Source organism: Acromyrmex echinatior, chromosome 9, assembly GCF_024713525.1.
Source record: "Acromyrmex echinatior isolate Ae372 chromosome 9, ASM2471352v2, whole genome shotgun sequence".
NCBI classification, from domain to species: domain Eukaryota; kingdom Metazoa; phylum Arthropoda; class Insecta; order Hymenoptera; family Formicidae; genus Acromyrmex; species Acromyrmex echinatior.
The window spans coordinates 11,859,596-11,876,584 of NC_141860.1; the positions used below are offsets into that span (position 1 = coordinate 11,859,596).

The following is a 16,989-nucleotide window of genomic DNA, read 5'->3' on the forward strand; positions in this document are numbered from 1 at the left end:
GTTGCCAATATCGTTGACCATTGATCGTATCCGTTCAATAATCGCAGCTTGTTAACGAAGAGAAAAGCAAATTCACCGATGTTCGAATGCGAACGCATCGAATGCGACTCTCGTTCGTTAGAACGACCCGAATATTTCAACCACGTGATGACGCTGGTAATTTCATATGGCTGCCAGAAGAGCAGATCTGACGTATTCAAGGAGGTAAACAAAATTTTTAATATATTTTTGATGAACGTGATACATCAATTTGGCTCTTAGCCACTAATGATTAACTGATTCATCTCGAGTTCTGATCGTCTGATAGCTCAGGTCGATTTCGCTCGAGTCGGTTAACTTTAATTGTAATCTCTTGGATACTGCGCCTTTCTCTATCATAAGGTAAGATTAAGATAAAGACTCCATTACATTATTGCAACGTTAATGGAACATGAAGTATAAGAATTAACTTCACGATAATCCTATAAGCAGTTTTATATATGTTATAACACAATGACAATTCTTTGTTATCGCTTTACATCGATGATTAAGCATCTAAAGTCTCTCTCGTATTTTTATTAATTGCAAAAGTTTCCTTCTATTTTCTTTCAACGTATGCAAATTGAAACAAACAAAATATATCTAGAGATAGAGTTTAATTCATTCAGTTCAAACAATTCTAAATTTATTGGAGGAAAAGGAAAATACACATTTCCATACGCAAACAACAAAGTGGAAGCTGAATTTCGCGCGACTATTAACACGATCAAGAATAATTTGATTGCAATTCTAAACTCGCTCTGCGTGCAGTCTCTGTATTCGATCCGCCAGATACACTCGCTCTGTACATTCGACGTTTAGAGGCGCATTGCGCCGAGCGATATTTACGCATGGCCGACTGTGGTAAGCCCGCGAACAGAGTGAGTTTCTGGCGTCACCCGATAGATTTTATTTCGGTTACTTCATCGGTTTGTATGGATCAACGTCAGGATTCACGATTCCCGATACCGCGAGTTTTGCGCGCGGTACATCGCTCTGGCGCATCTCCAACAAGAAGATATCGGTGCGGCGGCCCCAAATCGAGCCTCTTATCGAACTCTCGATGATCTACATTCGCGCGATGCGATTCGAATGCGACGAAATCCAAGGAAGTCGGATTTCACGGAAGAGATGAGCGTTTCCTACGCAGTCACTCGTCAATTTATCGCGTCCGCAAGTGAGCAAACAAGATAACGATGTGACAAAAATGCAGATACAACGAGAACACGTGCTAACATGCTTTGTCTCATCGACGAATTGAATACGTGCGATATTCAGAAATATTTTACTCGACATAGCAGGCGCAACGTTTAAAGACTTTTTAATGTCTAAAAAAAAATATGTTATAAAAAAGCGAATTTTTGAGTAAGAAATAAGGAATAATAAATTTCAACCTATTAAAAACCAGATATACAGAAATACGTGGTTTTTGATAGGTCAAAATCTGTTATTTCTTATTCCTTTCATTATGTGTATTAATTGTAAACTACAAGCAATAAGATCCATTTGTATTAGAACTTTTACGTAATTGATTCAAATTGCTATAATTGAGTCATTTTCGAATAACCCGTTAACGTAATTAATATCGAATATTAACTGTGTTCAGCATAGAAAACTGATCAATGATTCTTAATATGATTCCTACACTTACTAGATCAGCGAAAAACTAAAGGCAAAAACCAATTGTATTGAGGAATCATTTTGATCAAGTTTCTTTGTTGAATGCAGCCATTGTCTTTGAATGATGCATTTATATCGCGAGTTTTAAGATAGTGTTAATCTCGTTTTTATTTCATTAACAATGAATAAATTTTGCAACGCTAAGTACCACGTATTTTATGTAGGATATGATTCAGTCTTTTCTTGATGCAATTTTATATGATACGTATTATCTATAAATCCTATTAAAAGTTGTTAAGATATCATGTTAAAAAATCATTTTTTTAAAGGTGTTAGAATAAGTATTGAGATAATAAATATCATAAATGTGAAACATTTTTCCCAGTATCTGTCTACTTTTCCTTGATAAGTAAGTTCAGAAAATTGCAGACGCACTTCCAATAAAAAATAATCGCGCCAAGGACCGCTGAATTTATAAAAAATCTCTCCATAAAAACAGCAAATAAAGAATTATGAAATCATTTGGAAAAAAAAAACAATAATATTATACTTTAATAACTTTTAATAATTGCCACATAATAATTGTTTAAATATTATTTTAATTAATTTTTTAGATCAGAATATTCATAAAGCACTCAAAAAAGAAGTGTTTAATTTTAAGATATTAAAATGTTTTATTCTTGTCTCCGTTCCTTAAACGCTTAAAGATGTTTTAGTTTTAAACTTTGTCAATAAACTAGTGTTTTAAATCCAAATACATAGTGTTTTATTTGTTGAAAAAGTTTAAAGCATTCTTTAAGTGCTTAAAAAATGGAGACAAGAATAAATTTCAATATCTCCAAATTAAACGCTTCTTTGAGAACACTTGTAATATCTTTAATTCAAGACTCAAGTTCTCGTTCATATTTTATTAATGCTTTTTCGTTGAAGCGCGATACGCTCCATTAAAATTCCACGAAGACGTGCAATGGAATCGGAGAATGAAGAATCGCGAAACACGCGAGACACGAGTGGGTGATGGAGCATCGACTGCGCAATCCACCCGGACCACTTCCCTGACTAGCGCCGAAAATAAACGTATACGTCGACAGCGTATCGGATGCAAACTAAAATAAATCGGCGCTGCCTCTTGCGACGCGACGTCTCGCTCCGCGAATTTACTCGTCAGATTATCCGACGCCTCGTGTATTCACTGGCACGCAATTAAGAAATCATAATTAAGAAATCTTTCACTCAGTAAATGATCCGCAATATAAAAGAACATAGCCTCAACATTAATCTCTATACAGTTACGTTTTTGTAAATACGGTAAAAGATCATTTTCTTCTTATGCAATCTACATGTAAAAAATATATCGGTGGTTTTGAAATTGATTCGAAACACACATTATTTTGTTAGCTCTGTTAATCATTGTTATCGTGCAGTTTTTTTGACACATTGCTTTTATTAATAATAATGCTGCTATTAGCGATTTTATGAATTAAATTTCTCGCTAAATTAAATTTGTATCTTTAGCATCTTGACATTCTATTGAGAAATAATAATAATATCGGTATAACAAGTCTTTCACTAACTAGATATTACGTGAAGAAAAGGCACGAACTAAAGAAAAAAAAAACAAATAAAGGAAGGTAATATGAAAAGGAAATAAACAATAACAGAGACGTCAACAAATAATATCATTGATAATATCAATTTGACGTTATAAATAGCGTCATGGTATTCAACAGTGAGTCGTTAAAATATTAAGCATACAATTCGGACTACTACGTTGTCGAAAAGTAAATTGGACTCGCTGAGTGGAGGACCTTGACTCTGCCCGTAAAAGCCAAGAACAGACTCGGAGCAGGTCTTTCTCACGCGTGTGCGCGCCTTTCGCAGGTAATAGCTAATCGATGAACCGTAAAAAAGCAACATCAAACACTTTGACTCCTGAGAAAGATCGATTGGTACGTAATCTAGACGTAGAAGAAACGCGTGCTCGCGACATCGTATCCTATCAGCGGTGGCGGCGGCGGCGGCGACGGCGACGGTGGAGGTCGAAATTAGTCGACCTCCTTGCCCGCACCCGAGAGAGCCGGTTCTTCTGGAGGGAAACGGAACAATGCCAACGCTATTTCGGTCGATGATCGAACGGCGGTGGCCACGGTCGAAGAAAAGCGGGCCACCGGATCTGAAAAGCCCCGCAACTCGTTCGCGAGCCGACCGATTTAGATTAAAACGGCGGAACTAAAGTCCAGTCCGTCAGGATTATTCCCTCAGGACCGCAAGTCCTCGTCTTGCCGCTTGGCATCTAGGTATGCCTATAATATCGAATCGGCCGTGATCTCGTTTCGCGACTCACAGAATCGTTGATATACTGCTCTTTCTCTCTTTCCATATATCTTACTCATTTTGCTCTCCGCCGTTTCTTTTATCTTAACTTTAATATATGTTGGTGGCGCATGACCCAAATTACGTCGTACAAACTTGTTTTTGTCGCGAAATATTTCTTATTGGACCCTGTAATCCATTATCCTATCGGATTGCATAACTCTTTGCAAAACGACTTGGAACAGCGAACTTTAACGAAAAGTAAATATTTTTTATTCACAAAATTTCTTATTGGAATCATTTATGATAAAGCAAATTAGCTATCTGCAGCAAGTGTAATTTATCTAAATTGAGCTTTAAATCACATACAATTTAAAAATAAACATTCTCGAATTAATTGAAAAGTTTTAATTTATCGTAAAAATATTTTTCGGACTGAAAACTGTTTATCTTAATCAATAAGTATCGGAAGTAATAGTGACAGGCTCAGTCTGGCCGATCGAGATGAGAGACGTAACTCTGGCAACCAGGAAATGGTCAAGTGCAAAGACCTAGTTAGAATGCCTGGCGTCCGAGAGACGTGCAACCCCTTGCCATTACAAAGCGTTTCTTACTGACGAGTGTCACTGACATTCTAATTATTTTTGTTAAACGTCTCATTCATCAGCGATTTACGAAACGTTGGCTGTTATTGCAGAGGAGTGGTATTGCCATTTATATCGTGCTACTCGATCGTAATAGTTTATCATCCGTTTAAATATTAATAAATATTATATGTATAATTAAAATAATTTAAAACAAATTAGATCTCGAAATAAATTGGTTAAAATATTATTTTTCAAGAGAAATGAATTATATTATTATATAATCGAGTGAATGAGCTATAATTAACACAAATCAGCGCATTCACAGATACATTTTTAGCTGTTTGAGTTGGCATCGAATTTTTACGAACAAGTAAAAAACGATCTTTCGCTACTAAAGCTTTAATCAAGATTCAAATCATAATAAATCGCATCTAAAAGCAAAGCTCGACCTTGCAAAATTGGCACTATAACTAGACAAAACGGCAAATTTTCGGTACACAACTATTTGTTTGCGTTATGTTGTTTCTGTTATGTTTTCAGTTTATGACTTTGCCAACAATAAATTGGTACACGAAATGACTGCTCGATAAATCACTTTAGCACGAATGTCCGTGTAATGTTGCATCTTCGAAGCACTACGATTAATTTACGTGAAATATGAAAATAATTTTAAGCGTTTATTATTTTTGTATTATTTTTTTTACATACAGTATTAATTTTAAATTATTTTTTTAACTTATTTCTAAGATGACAAAAAATTTATTTCATATTAAAACCAGCCTTCAAATTTTTATGCTACAAATATATGAAAATCTATATGATTTATAAATTAATATTTTATATTATATATTAACGTCTCTAAAAACAATTTTTTTAGTGCATATACACACATAAATTAATACTCAATTGCCTAACTAAAATTCAAGTTAATTCAGCTATACAAAAAAATGCGATATTAAACAGCATAATCTACGAATCCGTTCCAACTTTATATATTGATTTTAATGCGGCAGTTGTAAAACGCTGTTCGCTTGAAATAGACAATGTGCCAGAATTTTACACTGTTACGACACGTTGCGTCATTGTTACGCCATATTTTCGTATAAAACCCGCTCTTTGCTTGTTCAAAGGCTCAGAACATTCGCAAAGTCTCGATAGAACGTTTCAACCGTGCCACAGAATCGCGTGTTTCTCCCCATAAAAAATAAAAACTTCATTTATACAACTCGTATTTTGCGCGATTTATATCGTAAATATCTCACAATTACACCGATATAAATTATCTCTATATTGTACGATATTTCGAATTAAATCGTGTTATTAAGACATATTAATTTTTAATACAATTTTAATCAATTCTCACTATACAATGCATTATCACATCATTTTTATCGTAAACGGACCGATTTCTAATTTACATCGTCGCGACATTGTAAATATGCAGCGTAAATTGTCTTTGTGTAAATAGTTTTTGTATCCTCAGGCTCGTTGTAATTTTACGAAGTGTTCGCGCGGGTGCGAATGGGAGGGGGGAATGTGTACTCTGTTCTGGGGAATAGTGTTTGCGTACTTTATTATCAGATATACAGACATAAATCGATTAGCGAGTGGGTCATTTCACCAGGTCCTTACCATCCCGCGTGACTTTTACGCGACGACTTTTCTTTCCGATCATTCGCGGTTGCGGACATCTTGGCAGCCGACCCGTAAACACTTATCCTCGAGCGATTATCGCGCAACCGTGTCTGACTACGCGCTGGCGCACTTCACTTACCGAAATCCAAAACCACCTTTCTCGAGTGACCGCAGGCCGTGGTCGTCACGACGGATTTCGTATCGGGAAAAGGCGCGGTCACTTTCCTTTTTTTTTTTTATTTTTCGTTTATTAATCAACGAAATGAAAAGAGATATCTATTTTCTCTTAAACGAATGAAAAAAAGTACGAATCCTAATACTGCATTAAGGATATTACGTCGATTTATTCGCGCGCTTTCGTCGTCTTTCGTTCCCTTCCTGAAACTCTCTGACTGGCTCTAATAAAAGACCCGAACGGGTCAGTCTCTGGATCCATCGTGGTGGGAGCTTCGACAAGGAATCAAAATAGATTACCGGCAGGCGAGGTTTCCGGTTGGATTAAAACCAACTCGAGGCAACATTTCTTGACGAAACAGTGGCGAAACGCTGGCACTTTTCATATTTCAGTGAATTTTGCAACGAAGGATCTCACGTTACATAATATAAATTATGTAAAATAATATTATATTCCATAAATTACAGCAATACTGTAATCATTTTCATTGTATGGATTAATCTGTAATAAATTCATAACAATTTCAGAAAAGTTTGAAAATAAAGTAACATTATCATTTTTATTCTATAAGGAATTCCGAGGAATATCTTCAAGAATTTTTATTTTAATGACTGATTTTTTTTTTTAATCAATCTGAAGTCATTTTCGTTGAATTACGTTATCGATACACTAATAATTTTTGATAGAAGATAAAAGACTCGTTGCATTACTTTTAAACAAATAACAAAATAATTTTGGACTGACGTAAATAAGTTTATGATTAATCCAGTTCTTCAAAAAATTCAGTTCAAACTTAATATTTCTAAATTGTTGAAGATATGATTGTCGGCTTCAATTTCTAATTATTTACACATATATTTCGTATAAATTATTACAATCCGCCAACTGGCTTGGTGGATCACAATGAAAAACTCAGAATCTTGGCGCAAATCGACGGTTCATGTTGTCGCAGAATAATTTGCATTGCGCAGTTCCAAAAGATGAACCGACTATGATGTTCCTCCGCTATCCTACTCGATCTCTATTTTTGTTCATCTAAATAAAGCCGAAAGTGGCCCAGTTTCTACGCAACAGGCGAAACAACGGCGTGTGATCGCACGGCATTTAATATTATTCTTCAGATATTTTAAGAGATAGCTAACGTTTCTCTTATTTCCACATTTTATGTAGCATTTCGCAATATACAATTTAATGTATAAACAAACGCGATAAACAGAATTTTATAAGTGTTGTACTTATTAGAAAGCGCAAATAATTAACGGGCTCATGTTGAAAAAATTGCATATATATAATACAAACACATACCTATTAGTTTCCATGAAGGATCGGTGGAGCTTAGAGAAAATATATTCATTGAAAATCAAATTGTCAGGACGCTCGGCTTGAACCTTGACGACAACTTATATTTGGGTCATTGAGATTTCAGGTTTTCTTAATGCAAAAGCAATGCCATCGGCGTAATAAATGTCTGGCGAAATGATGTACGGTACGAGGTATAACCTTACAGCGTCGCACGAGAATACCTTAAATGGATAGGACGACTCCGTCGACATCCTGGGAAAGAGCGTATTCGAGTACAGATATGATCGATTTGCGTATAATCGATTCTGTACAGTTTTTCAGTTTTAAATTGTAAATCAAGCTACGATTGTGATCTTTCATTTTTGTATTCTTTATATATTTATATTTTGTATTATTTATATAATTTCGCTTTTATCGAGCTCACACATTTTGCAAGTATCAGTGCCAATTCTAGTTACACAGGCCATTGCATTTTGTAAGTAGATATGTACCGTCGCCGGTAAGGCAGATGGCTGAGGATAAACTCGCTAACCACTGCGGTCTGACAATTACCTACCTCGACTACTTCGGCAGCTTTCCTTCGTTAACTCCCAACGATAATTTTGTTCTTAGTAGATATTATCCACTATTGTTTTATGTGGACAGCAAATATCTTTTTAAATTTTAATTAAACATTTTAAGTATCTTTGAATGTCTTTGATTACTTATTTTGATATCAATCATGCATTTATTTACATAACTTTTGAATAATTTTGAAACATCTTGACGCTAGCATATTACAAAATTTAATGTTATCAATTAAACGATTTTTATACAAAATTTGTATAAATTTTGGCTTTAAAATTTATTTATATTTATATGGAACATCGTGTAACTTGTATAAACCATCAAACATCAAATCAAGATATTTGAATATAAAAAGAATAACAACAAAGACATTCAAGGCTGAAAGTCAGCGCGAGAAGGGATGCGCAAATTATTAAATCAGAAAATTTACTCGTCACTCTATTTGATGTTTGACATACTCAATATTCCGCATCGTATAATTGGATTAAATAATTTTCTCTTAACATGTCAAACTCAACATCTATTTATAAAAATTCAGTCATATATTGAAAGGTATTAATTTGTGAATTAACCATTACGTATTATAAAAATCAGTATAATTACTTTGTAAATTAACAATTAATATTACTGATAATATTAATATCATTTCAAATCTTCATGACATGTTTGACGTCTGTCGAGAATTCATTTTAGTTTTGGCAATCTGTGAATAATCCAATTTTGGCTTGCTATACCGATTAAGAATGTATATCTGATTGCTGATGACTCTAAAGAGAGTTGAAACATTCAAGAATTCTGAATAAAGAATTTTGAATATAAATAATTAAAGGTCTTATACAATAACAGTGGATTAATCACACATTTACATTTTGTAAAAATAAAAAAAAATAAATAAATGCTAAAGTTAAAGTGTAAAGTAAATTTTTTAATTCGAATAAAATTGCAAATGAAATTTAAAATAAATTTTCAAGGCGGATATAGACATTATTTTTTCAAGTCATAAAATTTCGTATTACATTGTTATCAGTCGAGGTACCACAAATTTCTACAAGTTTTATGCATACAAGTAATAATTTGCGAATACATGAGTTCAGCAATAGTCGCCAATATTATTTTATATGTAATGTAAACTCTCTTTTTTTTTGTGTGTGAGTATAAATATAGGTACTTACCTCGTCGCATGCAGCGCATCTTGGTTTAAGTTGTTCCGCATAATGCCTCTCGCAGAAAAGCATGTCGTCGTGCACGCAATAAGCAAGATCGACCAGGAGCTCTTTACAATCCGCGCATCTAAAGCACGTCGGATGATAGAGGAGGCCCAGTTTACTAGCTGACACAGCAAGGCTGCCGTATTTCAGGGACGATTCGCACACGCCGCACTCCTGAAAGAAAAGCCTGGATATTAGAAACTTCTATGTTATTGACGCGGTTTCGTTTGTTATTATCAGAATTATATATATATATAAAATCTCAATATTAATCTCCTAAGTTTCATTACTCTTTCATTTTACAGAAAGAAAATTGCTCTCTCATTTTGCAATTGGTGAGCAATTCTAGTGTCGATTATTTTATATTACATAAAATAATAGCATTCTTTTTTTTAATGATTATATTTTCAGAGGATTATTTTCAGGAATATATCAAATCTTGCAGGTCGTATAATGTTCATTTCGTTTCCATAAAATGGAAAATATGATTTTTTATTTTTGGCTACGATTCGGCGGATAGGCTAGATTGCACATCATAAAACATTGTATAAATTGTAAATTTTTAACGGGTTTTCGATCGCGCATTGTTTAAAAAATGCGTTCAGCAAATAAAATAAGCACTTTGTGCTTAATTAATTAGATTATATTTTTATCTAGAGAAATAATCTTTATCTCAATTCAAATGTAAAACTGTAATCCAAGAAATGCAAGTGCTTATTAAATTATTTTTACTGAACACAACTAATGAGAATCCAGGAAGAGACAGAAAAGAGTTGAATCACGAAAAGCGCAGATATGTTGAATACTATAAATAAACATATTCATTAATTCATTATGAATTAATATTTCGTATTCGATAATCCTGAAACTCCTTATATTAACTTTCAGAATTTTTTTTACTTGCTATTGAAGCTGAAAGTTCTATACTCACGAGGTCTCTCTCGAGAACTTCTTGTACACTACCGATGTCCAGAGCAATCTCATTCCTGGCGGCCATGAAATCATCAGCGCTGCTGGCATGTTTGGGATCCAAATGGCGACAATAGGCCCTTGCTAGATCCTGTTTAGGCAACTGAATCGCTAACTGACGATCTCTGTGCCGTTCGCCAGGCGTGCCGAGTCTTGGTACAGCGATCTCCGGTAGCATCGAGAAATATTCTTCCACCTGCAAGAAACAATTTATCAGTTTTAATATTACATAAGTTGTAATATACTATTCTACTTGTAGATGTCAATAAAATATATACAAACAAGTAATTCACTTTTCTCTAGAATAACTATAGAATGTTAGCTTTTTTTCAACTTTTATATATAATTATGATTTTCTTTCGTCCGTATCGGTCTTCGTGAAAAAAATGTGTGCGCGAAAAAAACGATCTACGCGATGCGGTTTCAATATTTGGTATCAAAAACATCATAAATGCATGATGCTGATCGGCCGCAAGTAGCTCAAACTAAAAAAAAAAAAAACGTGAAGAGTGTCCATAATAAAACACACCGGCGGTGATAAAGACTAGTTCTAGGCTGTAAAGCTTCGCGCTGGGATTTTTTGAAAAATACTGAAGGCTGGCGGTACGCCAGGATTCTCGTCGGCCGTCAAACGTCTCACACGTCTATTTCACTATGCATGCTTCGCTTCTACCTTTCTTCCGCCCACAACTACCCGTTATTATCCCATTCGTTTTGCGATATAAACTGCAAACGGTCGTTTAGGGAAACCACCTTTGTCAGCTGTGAGAACTCTGTCCGTGCACGAACAACGATAAACGTATTTTGTGAGATCCAAAAATTAGAATCGTGATAGACACAATATGTCTAATTAGAAAAAAAAAATGAGAATATTTTTAAAAGACAAAAATAAGATGGGTGTATGCTGATATAAGAACATCAAATTGGAATCAAAGAATTTTTAAAGAATATTTTAAAAAGTTTATTTAACGAAAGGAAGAAGAAAAGAATACGATTTATGCGAGTTATGATCTCTTCTACAAGCATTAATTTTTAAATATAGAAGATACTGATAATGAAATACGCTTTACTTTCTACATAGCAACTTCTCTTGATATTTCTTTCTTCATGTATAATATATGTACTAATTTGTATATAATTTGTATAAATTTTATTTTAATGCTCGTTTTCAATTTACAAAAATGTAAACAAAGAAAAAACTTCACCTTATGCGATGGAAGTCCAGGAGGTACCCAAGCGAGACCTTTTTCTCTCGGATCCACTCCGATAGGTCCGTTCGATTCATCGCCCTTAAGTCCCAAACGGGATCTGACGGACACCCATTCTTCGTGACAGACATCGTGGGCCTCGCGCGGACATTTACAGCTAGTGCAGTTTTTTCTGGAAAAGAAGAAAAAAAAACATTGTTATTAAGAATCAGATCTTCTATGCGTGTGCAATGAAAAATTTTTTTCACTATTCAAGACAGACGGATATAAATATTACATGTAAGATCTCGACTTAAAACTTTTTTCAATTAAATCTTTTTCGTCCAAGGAAAGAAGTTCTCTGATAAATATTTGCTGTGTGTCCTTTATTAAGACATGGTGCGCTGTGATGAGGTACCCAATAAAGTTTTATTACCTTTACATGTGTCACGTTTGTGTGTCGATAATCACATAATTAGGCCAAGTGCCAACAATTTTTTTCATTTTGGAATTTGCGTTATATTTTCTCTTTAATTTTACCACGATGCTTTATTAGTCGTTGCTACATTAACTTTAAATATTTGCGAATAGCTTTGCGACAATTATTATCATTTTACTAATTACTATTTTATCATGCTACGGAACTAAACGCCATTGACGCGTTAATTAATTAAGTAATTGATTAAGTGTAATATTAATTAAGATATTATAAAAAGATGAGGACAACAACTGTCGCTATGATGGATGATATCCAGCAAAAGTATATTTTCAGATCTGTATCTACCTACTCTCTAAATTCTTTGGAATGGAATCTCATTTTTAAAAATTGAGACACGCTTTTTCAAGATTGATTCAATTTTCACTTTTTAAAGTGAAATTCTACTCCGAAGAATTTATAGAGAGTAGGTAGATACAGAAAATAATTTTGCCGGACCATCAAAACAATTATATAGAAAACTCAAGCATGACAAGTAATACTGTAAAAAACTTTTGACATTCCAGCAATCAGCCTGAGCGTTTTACTTAATTATTTTGATAATCTAACAAAATTATTTTCAGATTTGCATCTCTAATTAAATTTCTAGATACATCAGCCAAATCATTCTTTCCATGTATATACGTATAACGCGTGGGTGCGACAGGAAATTTTTACTGGCGAAAAGAGCGCGCGAAAGGCCTCGGATCGATATTAGTACTGTATCGAACGGCGATCGTATAATCAAGGGGATGCATTTGCGCCGGACGTTTATCACAGCTTTACCGCACCCTTCCGGATGTCGGTTCCAAGGCCGCCGAGACCCTTGCCATTAATGCGAGGGGACCTTCTCTCTCGCAGCTATATCTATGCTTTGTACACGATAGCAGCTGGATAAGGATTCGAATTATCACGTAGGTAAGAGTTTATTCTTTTCTTTCTTATTCTCGTGCTTTTTGTTTTCATTTTAGGACTCATTGGCGTAAAGAAAAAATGAACATTCATTGAAAATTAATATAAAGGGTGTTTTTTTAAGCCCGATAGAACTTGAAATTGTAAAAAATAAAACAAAAAATTAAATTAAACAGCCGCGGTGGCCATATGCCCGAAATCATTTTCAAATGTTAATGCCATGCATTGATCTTTCGACTAAAAAAAATTTTTTTATTATAATTTAATTTTTGTGTTAGTTTTTACAATTTTAAGTTCTATCTATATTAAAAAAATTTATCGGGCTTAAAAAAACACCCTTTATAGCATTTAATAGTAATTTATTCCTTGCCTTACTTATTCAAAATACAAATTTTTATTTAGTTTTTATAGCAATCAATCTTAATGGGTTATTAGTTTCACTTTGAATGTATGATGTATTTTTATTTGTAAGTACGTATGCTATTATTTAAATTGTAAATAAGATTTACTTATAAATTATTAATATGCAATAGTAGATATTTTATTGTATTTATTTAATTTCTTTTCTGTATGATTTTTACATACTACAGTTCTCGATTATGTATTACATATACCAAAATAACATATATATTAAAATTCCGCAAGTTTTCAACTATTTTTATTATTTTAATGTACCTTTTTATTAAATGTTTGATTTATAAAATATTTTTATTACATATAAATATAAAAATAATCTGCTTTATAAAATAATAAATTCTCTTTTAATTCTATATTTTATAACTTCCTGTTATTAAATATAAAAATGTAAAATATATAAATGTAAAATTTTAAAATCGATAAAAGGCAAGAACAATAATACATAAAAATGCAGGATGTCAAGGACGATTACTTCTCATCGTGGAAAACGTCTCCTGGGTATCATTGGCGATGTCCATAATGTCACGTTGATAATGTCAGTCGTGCAATCATCTTATTTGCTAACGAACCATAACTCGCGGTTTCACGGAATCCTGCGCTATAAAAAAAAATTCTCGTAGATCCTACAGAAGGCATCCGTTCGTTCGCTTCCTCAATGCCCTTGTTACAGCTAGGTTTAATCTCGTGTCTTGTCGAACGCGTTTCAATATTTTACGCGAGGTTGGATGCAAATTAATGTTGACGCCTCGTTAATTCGGTGAACGTGTGTAATGTTATACTTGCACGTGGATCGTAATTCATTCCAATTCACGTCGACGATCGCTGCGCGCATATACACTTATCGCCGATATTAATCGCAAACACATTCGAAATTTTTTTTATTTTTAACTCTTACCTAGTTATGGCAAAAAAGTCAAACGCTCGATGAGTCACGGATGTAAACAAAAAATAAATGAATATAAAATATATTACTAAATTTATGATATATCCATTTTTTATCATTTCCTATTTTTAGAGACCATAAATTTGACAATAAATTTTAGTAGACGGTAACTTTTTTTTTATAGAAGTTCACGCAGAACTACTTCTTATCATTTTTAGAAATTCGTTATTTACTTGCGATAATATATCTCCTGCCAAGTGTTCAATTTACTTTATGATTCAATACTCGAGACTTAAAAACCTCAAAGAGGAATTTTATTTTGGGTTTATATCAGATATCGATATGGCAAATTAATTTTATAAGTAGCAGACGTGACGCACGAAATAGCACGATAAATTTCACGAGAGATTTTTTTTTACAGAGGCGTAAAATATGTCGAGAACGCGCAAAGAAGAAACACGAAAATCGAAAGGGTAGAATAAAAACGCAACATGCCATACTATCGACTTACATTAATGCGACTAAACAAGAAGAAAAAAGGGAGATGAAAAGCGTTTTTCGTGTTATAAAAGATCTGATCTTAAAGAAAAAAATTATTTCTGTAATATTAGAAAATCATACATAGGACAGATGATAATAATCTTTGCATCTTGTGTAATGATAAAAGAAGAGGCGAGAGAAGCTGCGTGCTTGATAAAATCTGGTTCGCGCAAGCAAACGTGGCAGCGTGAAAAATCAACTTCGTTAACCTACAAACGTAGTCCAACATAAATCATTTGGTTGGGTTTGGCTTGGCGCTGCTTGCCCGTCGTTTTCCATCGTAAAGCACTGGGGAAACTGTTAGAAGCTTCGCCTAATAGATACTAACGCAGCTAATTGCATTCGTGCTATATTCACTGGGCTTTAGCGATCTCCTAAAAGCCACGTTGGTGGATCGAACCATGTAAAATCTTTCGTAAACAAATCCGGTTAGCAATTCCGAGGAATTCAATGGAATCAAAAGGTTAACTTTGATTGAGATTTTTAAAAGAAGCACTTTTATTCTCTTTTTAGAATATTGAAAAAGATCTTATTGTTAGAAGAATTTTCTAGATATGATTATAAATGTCACGTTTCATTTTATATTAACTAATTGATTTTTTTAGTCTTATCTTGTGTGATCATTTTATGAATAATTTAATAAAAGAAAAATAGAAGTTTTCCCAATATTGTAATTAACAATATTTTTCTAACGATTGTTTTAACCGTCTGGAATTGACAGCGGATCTATTGGACTTATTTAATTATACATCACTTTATAAAAAATGTCAAACGATTTAATTTTCATAACGTTACATCTGTAAACTTGGATTATTTTTATCAAAAATTTAGTATTCATTCTTTTCTATATGAGATTTGTCATTTTTGTTTTTCGAAATTAATTAATCCTTTCAATTAACATGTAAATTAAATAGATCTTACAGATTCAGCATCAATAATTATGTTATAGTTTTGGTCAGCTTCGGAAAGTTAAAGCTCCTGATCACTCACCACATATCTTCAGATTGATGCCATCAAATTGAAAAAACACATAAGAGACAAAATAACATGAAGATTCTTGCAAAAATATATTAAAATAGAAATATTTTTCAATAAAACAATATTTGCATTTGATAGAATATATGTGTAAAATATATTCTATATTGTATTGAATTCTCCTTTTATTCCAAAATAGAATAAAATTATATTTATCTCAATTTGACAGATCATATATAACTTGTATATATAATTTGTTTCATTTTTTAATTAGACATAATTCAGTTTAAAATATATAGTTATTTATTGATTACCGGCATATAAAGGGAATTTTTAATACATTTTACAAATCTGTTCTATCAATTCTAAATGTTGTTTTATTAAAACTACTCATATTTTAATGTAATTTGCAAGAATTTTCTTTATGTATGTTTCTTGCTTCTGATATCATGATCCAAAACGGCTGCAGGAAATCGGCAAGAGTTTTAAATCTAAAATTTAGTACATTGTGAAGATAATGAAAATCTTGTGAATGTAATAACATGTTAATAATATGAGGTAGATTCAATTGTACACACAATTGTACACACTTTTGATTTATACGAGCCATGTTTATCAAATCAGGCATGTCATTATAGCCACCACATGCAATTACCTAACGATCAGCTCAAACAGCTCGAACTGGTCGAACACCTTGCAGTAGAGATGCAGCACTCGAACGCAGGCCCATTTCATGCCGGGCCACGGTGCTAAGCTGAGATCCAGACCGTCCTCGAGAGGACATTTGCCAATCGCCAAACTCCGTTTGAGTTCCGCACCAGTGATAGTCGGATATCGATTCCTCCGGTCCAACATGGGATTCCGTCTGCGTGTTTGTAGTGGCTCTGCGGAATTTGACATAAGGCCCCGCTTAATCTCCGTGCCGGACAGAGTTGGATACCGGTCCCGCCGTTCCAAGGACGAGGTCTTCCGGTAGAAGTCTTTCTCCGGGACCGACGGACACCTGGTTCGCATCGTGGACTCGAGAAGAGGTGGGCTCATGGGCCGTTTTTTCGGTTCCGGTATACGAACGCGGATATCCTGCGGTTCGGCGCCGGGCGTCGGCACGCACGACACCCGCACCTCCATCTTCGGGCCATCCTGGCTCCCGGGTCCCTTCGGGCTCATCCTCGTCGGACCCAAGTTCGGCCCCGAAAGTAAGGTCGG

At 33.9% G+C, this 16,989-nt stretch overlaps 1 protein-coding gene across 1 annotated transcript in view; it reads right to left on the reverse strand.

Moving 5' to 3' along the window:
• The window catches only part of Lmpt (four and a half LIM domains protein limpet), a 95,238-nt gene that overhangs the window by 31,449 nt on the left and 46,800 nt on the right, over positions 1–16,989 (reverse strand). Inside the window, exons 3-5 of the mRNA XM_087409229.1 lie at positions 11,600–11,774; positions 10,357–10,590; positions 9,390–9,599 (exon numbers count right to left, since the gene is read on the reverse strand). Of these exons, the coding sequence (XP_087265355.1) occupies positions 9,390–9,599; positions 10,357–10,590; positions 11,600–11,774 (619 nt within the window). The remainder of the gene's footprint in view (positions 1–9,389; positions 9,600–10,356; positions 10,591–11,599; positions 11,775–16,989) is intronic.